The sequence below is a fragment of the Sapajus apella genome, unplaced genomic scaffold (genome assembly GCF_009761245.1).
Source record: "Sapajus apella isolate SASKATOON/1434 unplaced genomic scaffold, GSC_monkey_1.0 scaffold22, whole genome shotgun sequence".
Classification (NCBI taxonomy): Eukaryota; Metazoa; Chordata; class Mammalia; order Primates; family Cebidae; genus Sapajus; species Sapajus apella.
The window spans coordinates 13,873,556-13,885,745 of NW_022436962.1; the positions used below are offsets into that span (position 1 = coordinate 13,873,556).

The 12,190-nt window shown below is 46.5% G+C and overlaps 2 protein-coding genes across 11 annotated transcripts in view; one reads left to right on the forward strand and one right to left on the reverse strand.

Annotated features, from left to right (window-relative positions):
* The window catches only part of HHAT (hedgehog acyltransferase), a 349,450-nt gene extending 342,484 nt beyond the window's left edge, over positions 1–6,966 (forward strand). For 5 of the 8 annotated variants that reach the window (XR_004272205.1, XR_004272204.1, XR_004272210.1 and 2 more), the window contains 3 exons: positions 603–921; positions 2,861–3,124; positions 5,550–5,879. Coding sequence is in view for 1 of the 8 variants with exons in the window: in XM_032289133.1 (XP_032145024.1) it covers positions 603–694 (92 nt within the window). In the remaining 7 variants the exon portion in view is untranslated. Of the gene's footprint in view, positions 1–602; positions 1,695–2,860; positions 3,125–5,549; positions 5,880–6,880 lie in introns of those variants that run through there. The other 3 variants (XR_004272207.1, XR_004272208.1, XM_032289133.1) reach the window with 3 other exon arrangements.
* Positions 3,826–12,190, reverse strand: part of KCNH1 (potassium voltage-gated channel subfamily H member 1) — a 455,549-nt gene continuing 447,184 nt past the window's right edge. For 2 of the 3 annotated variants that reach the window (XM_032289132.1, XM_032289131.1), the window contains exon 11: positions 3,826–10,489. In XM_032289132.1, coding sequence (XP_032145023.1) covers positions 9,632–10,489 — 858 coding nt within the window. In that variant the 3' untranslated portion in view covers positions 3,826–9,631. The remainder of the gene's footprint in view (positions 10,490–12,190) is intronic. The other variant, XR_004272203.1, reaches the window with a different exon arrangement.

The following is a 12,190-nucleotide window of genomic DNA, read 5'->3' on the forward strand; positions in this document are numbered from 1 at the left end:
TTTTTTTTTTTTTTTTTTTTTTTTTTTTTTTTTTTTTTTTTTAGCCAATACAGGGTCTAACTCTGTGACCCAAGCTGGAGTGCAGTGGCACATTTATAGCTCACTATAACCTCTAACTCCTGATCTCAAGTGATCCTTCCTCCTTGGCCTCTCAAGTAGCTAGGACTACAGAAACACGCCACCATCCCTGGCTAATTTTTTTGTTGTTGTTGTTTTGTAGAGATGAGGTACCACTATGTCTCCCAGGCTGGTCTCCAACTCTTGGACTCAAGTGATTCTCCTACCTCAGCCTCTCTAAGTGCTGGGACTACAGGTGCCTGGCCATAAACATGTATTCTTTAAAAGCTTGCCCTATTTCTAAACATGGTTTGTATTTGCAGTAGTGCACTCCTCATTTTTTGCTGACTCTGATGGGAATGTAGGACTCAACTGCTGGAATTCTAGCGACAGAAGACTTTCCAGGAGGCCTTGTGTCTTATGTGTCAACCAAGACGTGTGTTGTTTCTCAGGTTGCCTACTCCAAAAGGAGACAGTTTGCCCATGTGGGATGTCCTGCCCCAAGCATTTCTAACTGCTCTTCCATCTCTGCTCTCCCTCTGCAGGCTGGCCGTGGGTGACCCTCTCTGTCCTGGGATTCCTGTACTGCTACTCCCATGTGGGCATGGCGTGGGCCCAGACCTACGCAATGGACTGATGCTATTTGGGCTCAGGCCAGTCTTTGCTGCTGGCCTCCAAGGCAGGTGGTGCTTCACCCTGACCTCTCACTCCAGGACAGTCTCTAAGGGATTTGATCTTCTCATCTTCTGTTGAATATCCTCACTCCAAGACTGGAAGCTGGATCTCTCATAGAAAATTCACAGCCAGACAGTCTACTAATTTAGAGTCTCTGAGATCTACTCCAACCCATCATTTTCCTATTGAGTAAGCTGGGGTCCAGGGCAGTAGTGTATCTCGTCCAGCTACACATGGTGACATTTTGGTCTAGAACCTAGTCTTATGAGCCCTTTGGATTCTTTCTCCTTAACCAAGAATAGAATATAGTGGACATGTCTTGACTGAGACACAGACATCCTGATTAGTGATAGCCTGTCTTCTGGTCAATATTTATAAAATATTTGAGTGACATTGATGTTTGAGTGACCTCCTTCATCACATCCTTCAGGGTCTCCAGAAGCAGCACTAGGGTTTGAGCTTCATGCTTCAGCCCCTTTGTAGGAAGGAGACCAAGCCCCAGCTGTCTTTTGAATTACCTAGTCCAAGAAGATGGTAGCAGCCCTGTAGAATTCTAAGGCACCCATACCCAAGGAGTCCTGTGATCTGAGCTTCAGCAGGATGATCTACATTTGGGTGCTTGTTTCTAAGAGTCACAGAGAAGTATAATATGGTAGTTCCTCTACACGACAGCAAATAGTTTCTTAATAAAGAAGCAGAATTTAGAAACCACAGGATAGTATGTCCGCAGATGGGTGCTATCAGGCTAGTTACTAGGATGGCGTCCTGGGGTCTTATCCACTCTCTCCACACAAGTCCCAAAAGTCATCCTCTTACTCAATGATTCAGGTTTAGTGGTTTATATTGTTTGGGTTTGATTCAAACGAAGCCTTTTCTGTCATGTTAAATAATCTACATGTTTGTAGAATTATTTTGAATATGTTTGAAGAAAATGTTTAAAATCTAAATAAACTCACATACCTGGATTATTCACTTCTCTAAAAAGATGCTGGATAGGCTACCAAAGGCCCCAAGTGGTAGATAATTCAGAATACTTCTGTTTGAATTTGGATTTTATTTTTGGAGGGGGGAGGGGTAAAGGAAACTTAAAATTAGAATCCATAATATATCTAATTACAGGAGAACTTACAACATCTCAAGTACGTGAATGAAGCTGTCATTGAGTGAAAGGTTCACTCGGACCTAGTGCTGCCTCCTGTTTGTTACATGGCATGGCCCTTAGGTCTTGGCTGTGGTTATCAACTCACTGAGGCTTAAACTCCTGGAGTACAGGACCATATTGCTGACTGTCTTTCTTCATAGCTTCTCTGCTTGGCAAAGAGATGAGAGGGGGCCAGATACTGACTACCTGGGGTGGTCACATTAGGTGTTTAACTAAAGCAAAAGACAGAGGCCAGAGAGGGGCAGGTAGACCTGCACAGCAGCAGCCTCAGCAGCTGGCTTGGTAAATGAGAAAGAGACAGACAGACAGAGGGACAGAGAGACAGAAGGACAGAGAGACAGAGAGACAGACAGAGGGACAGACAGAGGGACAGAGAGACAGACAGGGGGACAGAGAGACAGACATGAGGCCAGTGATTGCAGGGTGCTCAGAAGTTTTAAGGAGGGAATGGGGGAGGAGTGAGCACCTAAATGAATACAGTAAACCTTCATGGACTAACACTGATTCACGATTTGTGGCCAGCCAGAAGGAGTTTGGCTGTAGTTTACTTGGAAAGAAAGGGCTTGCTAAGAAAAAAAGGAGTATAAAAATGATGATAAGGAAGTGTCTGATGTATGTGTACATATAAATGATACAAAAGTTTTGAGCTCTTCCAGATATACCATTTAGATAAAAACAAATAGGCTTCTAAATTCATTAAACTATTTTGGAAGAGTGGGCGGATATATTTGAAAGTAGTAATCCTGAATTTCTTTTAAACTATTACATGATTCATAATGGTTCTCAGGAATTAATAAATGATTACTGTGTTTAGCTCTGTATTTCAGGCTGATTAATTAATATGTGGATTATACAGGACCATTGTTGTGCTAAACCTCTTCCTACTCCCCAGCTGTAATATGAAAATGATAATGCTTCTCTCTTCATGCATATTAACTAAAATCTTGTAGTTGCTCTGAATGAAAGACCTTGTGGTGCCTGGGCACACCGAAGAGTTCAGCCAGGGACACTGGACATGTCATCAGCCCTGGGCAACTTCAGGCACAGTGTTGGGAGGTTCCAAGGTCAGTTCTAGCCCCAGGATCCTCTGATCCCAACTAGCTCTGCGGGCAAGCCCGAGAGCTCCAAGCACAATCGCCAAGACGCTACCCAAGGAGGGAAACAGGATACCTGAAGGACATCCAAACTTCAGTCATGCTAATTCTTGGGACCACACAGGAAGACTGAAAGGTATTATTTTTTCAGATTAATTTGTTAGAGGTGTCAGCAGAAAACATGTTGTCCTGTTAAAGAAAAGAGGCCTCAAGAAAAAATAAATCAGAAATAATCTATATATTGGGAGAATAGCAATTTAGGGTGGGGGGGGGAGGCTTCCCCTTACAGAAATTGAGACTGCTCACTTGCTTATTTAAAATAGTATAACCATTGACTAAACATAGTAAATTAACCATAATATAATGAGTTTGGTTTTTAGCAGCTGTATCAGAATATATCCATACAATAGGGTTCAGTGTGGACAACAGGAGAAGCCAAATTATTGTGATACTCTTGACCTTCTCAGTGCATTCTGAGAAAGCCTCTCTGAGGCCTTTCTCAGGGAAACTGTTTTATTTTAAAACAAAAAAAAAATACTTCTTTTTAAAATCATTGTACTCCATTTGGCACCCAAAACATAGCATTCATTACTTAGCTCTATATTACTGGTCCTTTTGACTAATTACAAAAATCACATTCACAGAGATGTGTTGCAACATTGAGGAGATCTAGATAGAATGCTTTAGGCTGGATGTGGTGGCTCACACTTGTAATCCCAGCATTTTGGGAGGGAGGCTGAGGCAGGTAGATCACTTGAGGTCAGGAGTTTGAGACCAGCCTAGGCAACAGAGTAAGACACTGTCTCAAAAAAAAAAAGAAAAGAAAAGAAGTAAACATAGCTTTAACATTTTATTAGTGATGCTTTTGAAACAAACATCAATAACTTGGAATTTTAAACAATATCACCCTTAAGTTATTTTTATAATGCTTTTATGCAGTGTGATTAAATCATGGGTAAGGAAACATTAAAAATACTGTACACATACTGTGATCCTGTAAGGTCAAGCAGAGGCTTGTAGGTCAGATTCTTCATCCCCTGATTAAGTTACACTGTCTATAATAAGAGAAGCACCATGTTTGAAATGTGGCCCACTGGATGGTAAATAAGAACTGGGGTTGGCAGTACTGTGGAGCCTTGCCATGAGCAGGAAGCAATACCTATTAATATAATGGCAAAACTGAAACCATGCCTGTGTAAGGGACTATTTCGATGAGGGACAAACTACCTTAATAGCTTCTGAGACTATCAACGAAGTGTAAAGAAGCACAGATCAGAGCTCATGTTGTAGACACTGAGTCACTAAAAAAGATTGTTTGTCATACTATGTTTTAAAAGGTAGGGACACTTTAATATATTTTATACAAATGTCAATCTAAATTGTTCAGAATTAAAAAGTATACTTCCAAGTGGGAGGTCAGCTTCGGGTATCGCAGATCGATGTGTCATAGTTTTCCGTGATACCAGGCGCTGAAGTCAGTATCTGTGCCCTTTACAGCAGATGCAGAGCTTTAAGACTACTTTAAGACTGGAGAGCCGCATCCCTTCATGTGCATTCTCTCACTATTGGGTACTCTGATACATAATCTCGGTGAATCTGAGACTTGAAGTTCTCAAAACACTGAGTGCTGTCCAAATAAGAGCTTCCCAAACTCCTGAATAGAAAATACCATCCTCGTTCTGGCCTCTTAAGTCCGAACAGCCAATTCAGTGACTTAAAATTAATGTAAGGCAAAAGCAAGTATCATGTATAAAATAGTTTATTACCATAATAAATAAAACCTTTTTTTTTTTTTTTACAAATATCATTTGTGCTTATTTAAAAACGTTGAGAAGGGAATATCATCAATGGAGGGGCCTGCACGTTTCTCTTAACGTTCCCAAGCCACAGATATACAGTGGTGTTCTTGGCAGCATTCTCAGCTGACCACAAAAATAGTATCAGCTTATTAACACTTTTGTTTATTCATGCTCATTTGGACAAAGTGACAGATGCAAAGGAAAAAGAAAAACCCAATAAAGGATTTGGCAGGACTCAATCGAGAGAGTTTTAATATAAGGAGAAGCCCCAGAATGATGAACTGCTCATGAGTAGAAGCATCCTTGAGGTGTTGGCGAAATGCTGGATGTGGGCAGTCTCCAACTGATGCACAAACACAGCATCAGAATATTAAGAGAATACATTCATTAGGGGAGGGTGCATCCTTCTTAACGTAAGACCAGTTTATATCCTGATACAAGATCTGTGAACTTCTCATTGAACAACTGATGGGTCCGTCGGATGATTCGGAAGTCACAGATAGAGAGACGATGGCTGGAAGAAAAGTGTAATGGCAGGCAGGGAGACACCCACCGGTCTGGCACCTGCAGGGTATTCAAGTCCAAGCTCTAGAAGTTCCCGAGTAAGTCTGATATGCTCTCATGAGAATGAAGTTTCACTTGAAATGAATTTAAGCTGCAGATAAATTCACATTAATTCTTTTGAGCTGTGGGGGTGGAAATTAAAACTTCTCAACATAAACACCTTTGGTGAGAAAATGGTTTTTTCTCTGATGTTTGCAGTCAGTGCTGAGAGGATCGTGAACTCTCCTCCAGGTGGAGGGCACGGGAGCTGGTGAAGGTAATTTTCATTGAAGCGAGAGAAGGCAGTATATAGAGCAATAACAATGATTTAGCAACAGAGGGGGGCTGTCTGGGGCCTCAAGTGTGCCCTCAGTGGCCTCCTCTTTAAGCAACAGTAGGTGCTAAGGGAGGAGAGAGGGAGGGGCGTTGGCAGCTCTATCACAGCTGGAGTTCCATTCAAGGGTCTTAAGGCTAAATGTCTTTATTGCAAGACATAGTACAATCTATTAATCAAATGCACATCAGCAATGTGTAGCTCCACCAGGGCTCTTAAATTTCCCAGAGTATGCATGTGAGACATAGTGGTCAGTGCAATAAGGGGAAATGGGGATCTTCCTCCACCTAGTATTCCTAAAGAATTCACTTAGTCCTGAGGGCCTGGACAAAGGGCTTGACAGCTGGCATATTACCTCTACCGTCCATCTAAGGATTTGGAGAGAAAGCTTGCTGGATGGGATGAGGTGGTATAGTACATTTTTACCTCTGCCCAGCTCTCCACACTTTTGAAAGAGGAGGATGCCAGGAAAGGGGCTGATGTTTGGCCAACAGCATTATGCTGGATTGAGGCTGAGGGTAAAGCAGGCCCCCGGAACTGGATCACAAGAAGAAATCAAGTAAGAAATGAATCTCCAAAAGTTTGCTGGAAGGCTGCTAAAGGGGCTCAGCTTTTTAAACACTTAGGCCATCCTGTAGCATTAATGTTGTAACCTTATCAGCATAATGTAGCATTGCATTAATTAATACAATTAGTTGCATTAATTGTACACTAGACAATTTAGTTTCTTAACTAAATGGTCCCCTTTGTCTCTGTCCTTTGGCTATCTTGTCATGTCCAGTGGAGGAGCCCTTTGTAAGTATATGGGATAGCAGCGCCCACTGCTGGAGTCACTGCCCCCCTCCAAGAACAAACACACCATCTTGTTGACCCTCTTCATTCTTAGAGTCAACCCTCACCCACCCTTCCATCAGCCAGGGAGAGAATGTTCAACCAGCAGCCAAGTGACAGGGACAGGACCTCCCTACTTCAAAGCAGCATGTCAGGATATTCTCTGGGAAATGGAGCTTCAGTATGAATGACATTCAAAGAAAATAATTTCATAGAGATTAAAAACCAGCACTTACTGGACAATGGTGCCACATACCATGCCCCCTCTCCTCAAAAAGGAAAAGCATATCCTGGGCAAATCTGTTCTTTCTTGGCATACTTTTTCTGAAGTCTAAATGTTCTGTCCCATACCTACTAACTTTTTGTTTCCCTAATCTCTCTTCAGCCACCAGATAATGGTTCATACTGGAAGGGTCAGGTCAGTGGTGTCTGAAGCACATGGTCCTGGCTCAGGAACCCAGAGTGACATCCTGGCATGGGAAGGCAGTCAGCACAAAGCAGCCAAGTGCACGGCCCGGAAAGGAAGGGAGAAAGGTTTGGCTCATTTACACAATGTTTTTTCAGAGAAAACAATGACAGCAAAAAAATCCCTCAAATCCTAGGGAGGATTAGAGAAGAATGAAGCCCATGCACCCACATGTGCACCTGTGACCCCAAGATTAGCAGATTCCTGCCGCAGGAGCCAGCTGCCAGTCATAAGCCCAGTTTGCATCGATTCAGGAGTGCATTTCTGAAGCTATGCTTCCCCCCAGAACATGTCTGGACTCAAAGCCTTACAGCATCTTTGTCCCTCATACCCAGAGGTCTGAGAGATTTCGTGGACATCCATCTGCCTTGGGCAGAGCTGGAGGGAAGTGACAGGGCCTCTTGACATCGGGCTGTGGGGTTCTGGACAAGGAGCCTCTCATCAAGTCCCTAGAGAGCTTGGAGGCAATAATTCTCCAGGGGCAGGTGCTTCTGAGGCTGGGTTTTGGGGTGATTAGAGGCCTGCCCTGACTTAAACGTGGTGGGTTCTAAACTTCAGAAGCAAGTTGAGGAACATCCTCAAGTAATGGCAAACTAGAATGTTCAGTGGCAGCCAATAGATGGGATTCCAGATATTTTACGGCCTCTTACCCAGGGACTGGGCCGCAGCTTCTCAAGTGAAAGAGGCTGAAGGCGTCACAGCTTTATCCGGAGTCACCAACACTTGTGACTCAGCCTTGGGAAATTAGACTTCCTCTTCTCTGCATGCTGCCATCTGAGGCCAAATCAAACTATGTCACGGCCTGGAGAAGTCGGGGGCAGCCCCTGGAAGCTTTGTGTGAGAAGCTACAGGTGAGGTTAGGGGACATGGAGCAGGACTCCCCCCTGAGCTCCCAGGCCCTGGCTTCCCAGAGCCAACCCTGCCTTGCACAATTGAGGGCCAAGCCCCGGGACTCAACATGAGCACTGGCAGGACTAAGGAGGTGTGGTGGGCAGGCTCAGACCAGAGGCTCTCAGAAACACTGAGTATCTTTGGTAGGGCATAGGTGCCAGGGATGAGGTCACCTTCTAACACAGGCAAAGGTAAGCTCCTTTGGTGAGTCCATGTTGTCACCTGCCCTCCTAACTCCACTCCCTCCAAGCTGACTTTCAGAGCTGAACTTCTAACCTTGCTTGTCAATATTTGGGGTCCTGGTACCTCTTTCTAGGACACATGCCCAGGCCAGTTTCACTGTGCCTGGAAGAGACTGTTCCCCTTTCCTTTCTCAGATGCCACTGAGAGAAGCCTAAGCACAGCAATAACCTGACTCTGGTGACTACGAGGCAGTGGAGTGTCCCGAAACATCATGGCCTAGGGACTCGGATGGCCCATATGCAGCTCTGTGACTATCACTGTGAGCTCAGACCTTCCCTGTGGCTCACAGCTCCAAGGCCACATCTCTCCATCACCTTACAGAGGTAGCTGGAAACTCACTGCTTTGTTCTCTTTCCAGCTCCTGAAAAGAGTACAACCATGATCCTACAATCATTGTCCATTTTCTCTTCAAATCCGACTGACGTTAGTAGGAGAGAGAGAGGCTGGCTTTAAAATAAGGCCCAGCATGGCTCCCAAGCGCCTATAATGACCCCATGCAGTGAACAAAATACAAAGGTCTGAAGGGCAATCCCAATGAGAATCAAAGTATAAACATAGCACTTGCTACAGTTCTGAGGTTGTGTGTGTCTGTGTCTGCTTTGCTAATAAAGCAACTCTGGGCTCATGACCCTTCCTGCCGATGCTCCATACCCTGAGGAATGCCACAGGGACACTTGGGAAGGGGCCGAGAAGGAACAGAAGCAAGGGAGCTTGTGTGTGAGGCCAGCGGCATGCAGCAGGGCCAGAGGCTCAGCTGGGGACTCTGGAGCCCTCCCTGCCCACTGTCCTAGAGGAGCAGGCTATGGGCCGCACCACAGAGAACCCCTGGATCCTAAGGGCCCCTCTCCAGCTCTCACCCTTGCCTCACCTCCCTGGGGAAAGGAGACCTGAGGATTCCCGGCTCCAAGTGTCTATAGAAGGCATGCGCCACCCCTGCAGCTGCTTTTCTGGCCTGAATCATGAGACAAAGTTTCCAGGCTCTACCCTCCTGTCCCTCAAGCTCCCCTTGTCCCGAGCTAGTGACAAATGACAACTACAGGAAAACACGGTGATGTCAGACATGGGCCGTGCAAGGACGGGAATGCCAGGAAGTCCCTGGCCCACCGCAGACCGTGGTGGGACAGGGGGCACGCTTGGCAAAGCAGCCCAGCATGGTATATACATGAGAGGTTCTCCGCACTTTCCACCAGTCCCTAGGTGGCTGCTGCTCTGTTTTGGTAGTTTTAAACTTTTACAAATATGGTAGTAAAAAATTAAAAATGAAGGAAAATACCCTTTAGACAGCATGTCCGTTCTTCCAAAATTGTGCAAAGACGGTTCAGATGCAGCTGCCACCTTGCAGGGTAGGGCACACTACCCTTCCTGTATCTTTTTCCAGATAGAGAAAGAGTGCGTGCGTCTGCACCACTGGCCCCACGTTTTCTGTCAGGAAAAGCCGACTTGAAAAGTGTTGGTCACGTGGACATGTGTGGTCGGGGTGGTGGTGACGGCAGGGTTGGAGGTGTTTGACTTTTTTTTTTTTTTTTAATAGACCTCTCAGCTGGCTCCAAAAATGTCTCTCTCTGATTCTGGGGACTGTGGCCGTGATATTTCAAACAGCTCCTGAGGCGACTGGGAGGATCTTCTGGAGGTTAATATCCTGAGTATCTCAGACAGCTGCTTCTCAATATTGGTCATTTTGGCGTTCAGGGCCTTGATGTCCTCCTTCAGCTCATGCTTCACCTCCAGGACCGTGGCCTGCAGTGTCTGCTCAGGGATGGGGTAGAAGGAATGCTTGACCTCCGCCAGGATGGGACTCCGATCCTGGGGGCTCCTGGCCTCACCCACGTTGTCCAGGCGCAAGTCGCTCTTGGTGATGCCACTGTCACACGAGTCTGTCTTCTTCAGCGTGGCCTCGCCCGACGCTTTTGTCCTCTCGGGGAGCGTCTCCATCGACTCAGCCTTGGACACCTTGTTCCAGTCCTCGCCCTTCCCGCAAGTATCTTTGAAGCGGGCCCAGCCTTTGCGTTTGGCACAGTCGCCCCCACCTCCCTTGGGGCCCAGGCACTCGGACCCCGGTGCATGCAGCTTTGCGTGGTCTGGCACCCCGGAGGTGGAGGCTGCCTGGAAGGACACGGGCGTGGCAGGACTCTCACGCACGGTGACCACGCTGGCCTTCACAAGGCTGTGGTTGGCGGAGGCATGCTCTGTGAGGACATTGCCCTTCTCCACATCCAGGTCATCCAGGTCCCGGCCCCCTCTCTCAGCCGCCAGCCTGGCCTCTTTCTGCTGTCGGAACCTCTGGAAGAGGCGCCGGACAGGGTGGTCTGGGGGCAGGATCAGGGGGGCCTCATTCTTCCGTTTCATGCGCTCTTCCTCTTCACGCTTCACATCGCTGATCTTCCGGAACACAATCTGCAGAGAGAGAGAGAATGACATGCCATGTTAGCCACCTGCTGGCTGCGGCCCAGCTCAGCCCCTCTGCCTATCATGGCCCTCTCCTTCCAGCCCACCTGCCACCAAGAGGCTGGGGCGCACAGCCTGCGAGGCCTCACGAGGCTTTTCTCATGACTGACATCACCCTCCTTTTCTTGACAGTGGCTTCCAGCTTTCCAACAGCCGGGAATTGACTCCCCTGATACTCCCTTCAAGAGGAAAAAAATCCTATAATTTTCCCTCCTCACATGCCAGGAGGCTGAAGAATCCAAATATTCTCTTCCCAGGAGACTGTCCCCAGCCTCTGCACCTGGACTCCCTTCAATCTGTCCTTGTGTGCAATTCAGAATCTTCTCATGAGCCCTTCAAATATCATTTCTCTGGCTCCACTTCAGACGAAGTCCATTAGTATCTCTGCACAAAAGTTTGAGCATGTCTGGTCTAAACCACACTTCAGGGCAAGAAAGTTTAGCTGAGTCCCCAGGCAAGGCTATAGCTAAGACTTCCAATGCCACCCACCGATCTGGACCCTAAGTGAACGTGGCTGGCTGTGAAAGGTGAAAGCTGTTTTCACAAGAAGTCTTCCTTGTCTTCGGGGAGCTTACGGTAGACTAACATCTATAAAGTTGAACATGAACTTGTCCTAACAACAATACTCAACACGCGGACAGTGCTTTGCAGGTCCTAAGGCACTTTCATGTTACTTCATGTATTCCTTTTGATGGAACTATAAGGTCACTGGAACACCTGTTATTGTCCCCATTTCAGCGACAAGGAAACCAAAGCTCAGAGTGACTAAATATCACACAACAGGTAAGTTGCATAGAAGGGACTTGTATCCAAGCTACAAAACCCCAGATCCATTAGGTGGCCACCAAGTAATGACAATACGTCATGCAGAGGGATGGATCGTCAGCAAAACAGACTCATGAGTCTGGCTCTGCGTGTAGCATAAGCCACAGCTTGTGGGGCCTCCCCCTGGGTCACCATCTGACTATGGGAGAGGCCCATGATTTCTAGCTTATATTGCACATGGCAATTAGACTGGGCCATGTTTTGACCCATATCGTGTTTGCATTTGTGAGAGGCAGCCTGTAATAGGTTGTCATCTTAGTGTAAATTTCTGGTTTGAGGACTAGAGGTATTGAGGTTGCATAGACATCGAAGAGAGGCCCGTGGTAAGGTAGAACAGCAGCATTTCCATCTTCCCAATCAGGAAAACTTTGTGCCCTGGACAGGCAGCTGAGACCAGCCCAGAACCTGTCCCCGGGACTTGCCACATGACCCCTGGCCTTGGGGAGGCACGCCAGGAGCATGGACTTGGGGGTCAGAATTAAGTTTAAGTCCCAGCCCCACTACTTAACCATGTAACCTCACGTAGGTACTTAACTTCCGAGTCTCAGCTTCCTCCTAAGAAAGTGAGGAAAATCTCTACTTTTCAGACTTGGTGTAAAGCTGATACAAGCTGATTTATGTGAAGGCACTAGCCCACTGGAGATGCTTAAATGACTCCTGTTATCCTTGCCCTTTCAAGGCCTCCCGTTGAAGATGACGCGAAATTCACCCTAACTCCTCCAAGAGGCCCTGCCCTGCATTCTCACCAGTAGATTCTCAGGTATGACCAAGAAGAAGATTGTTTTATAGTGCCCAGCACAGAAAAGCCAGATAAACTGTTAACTG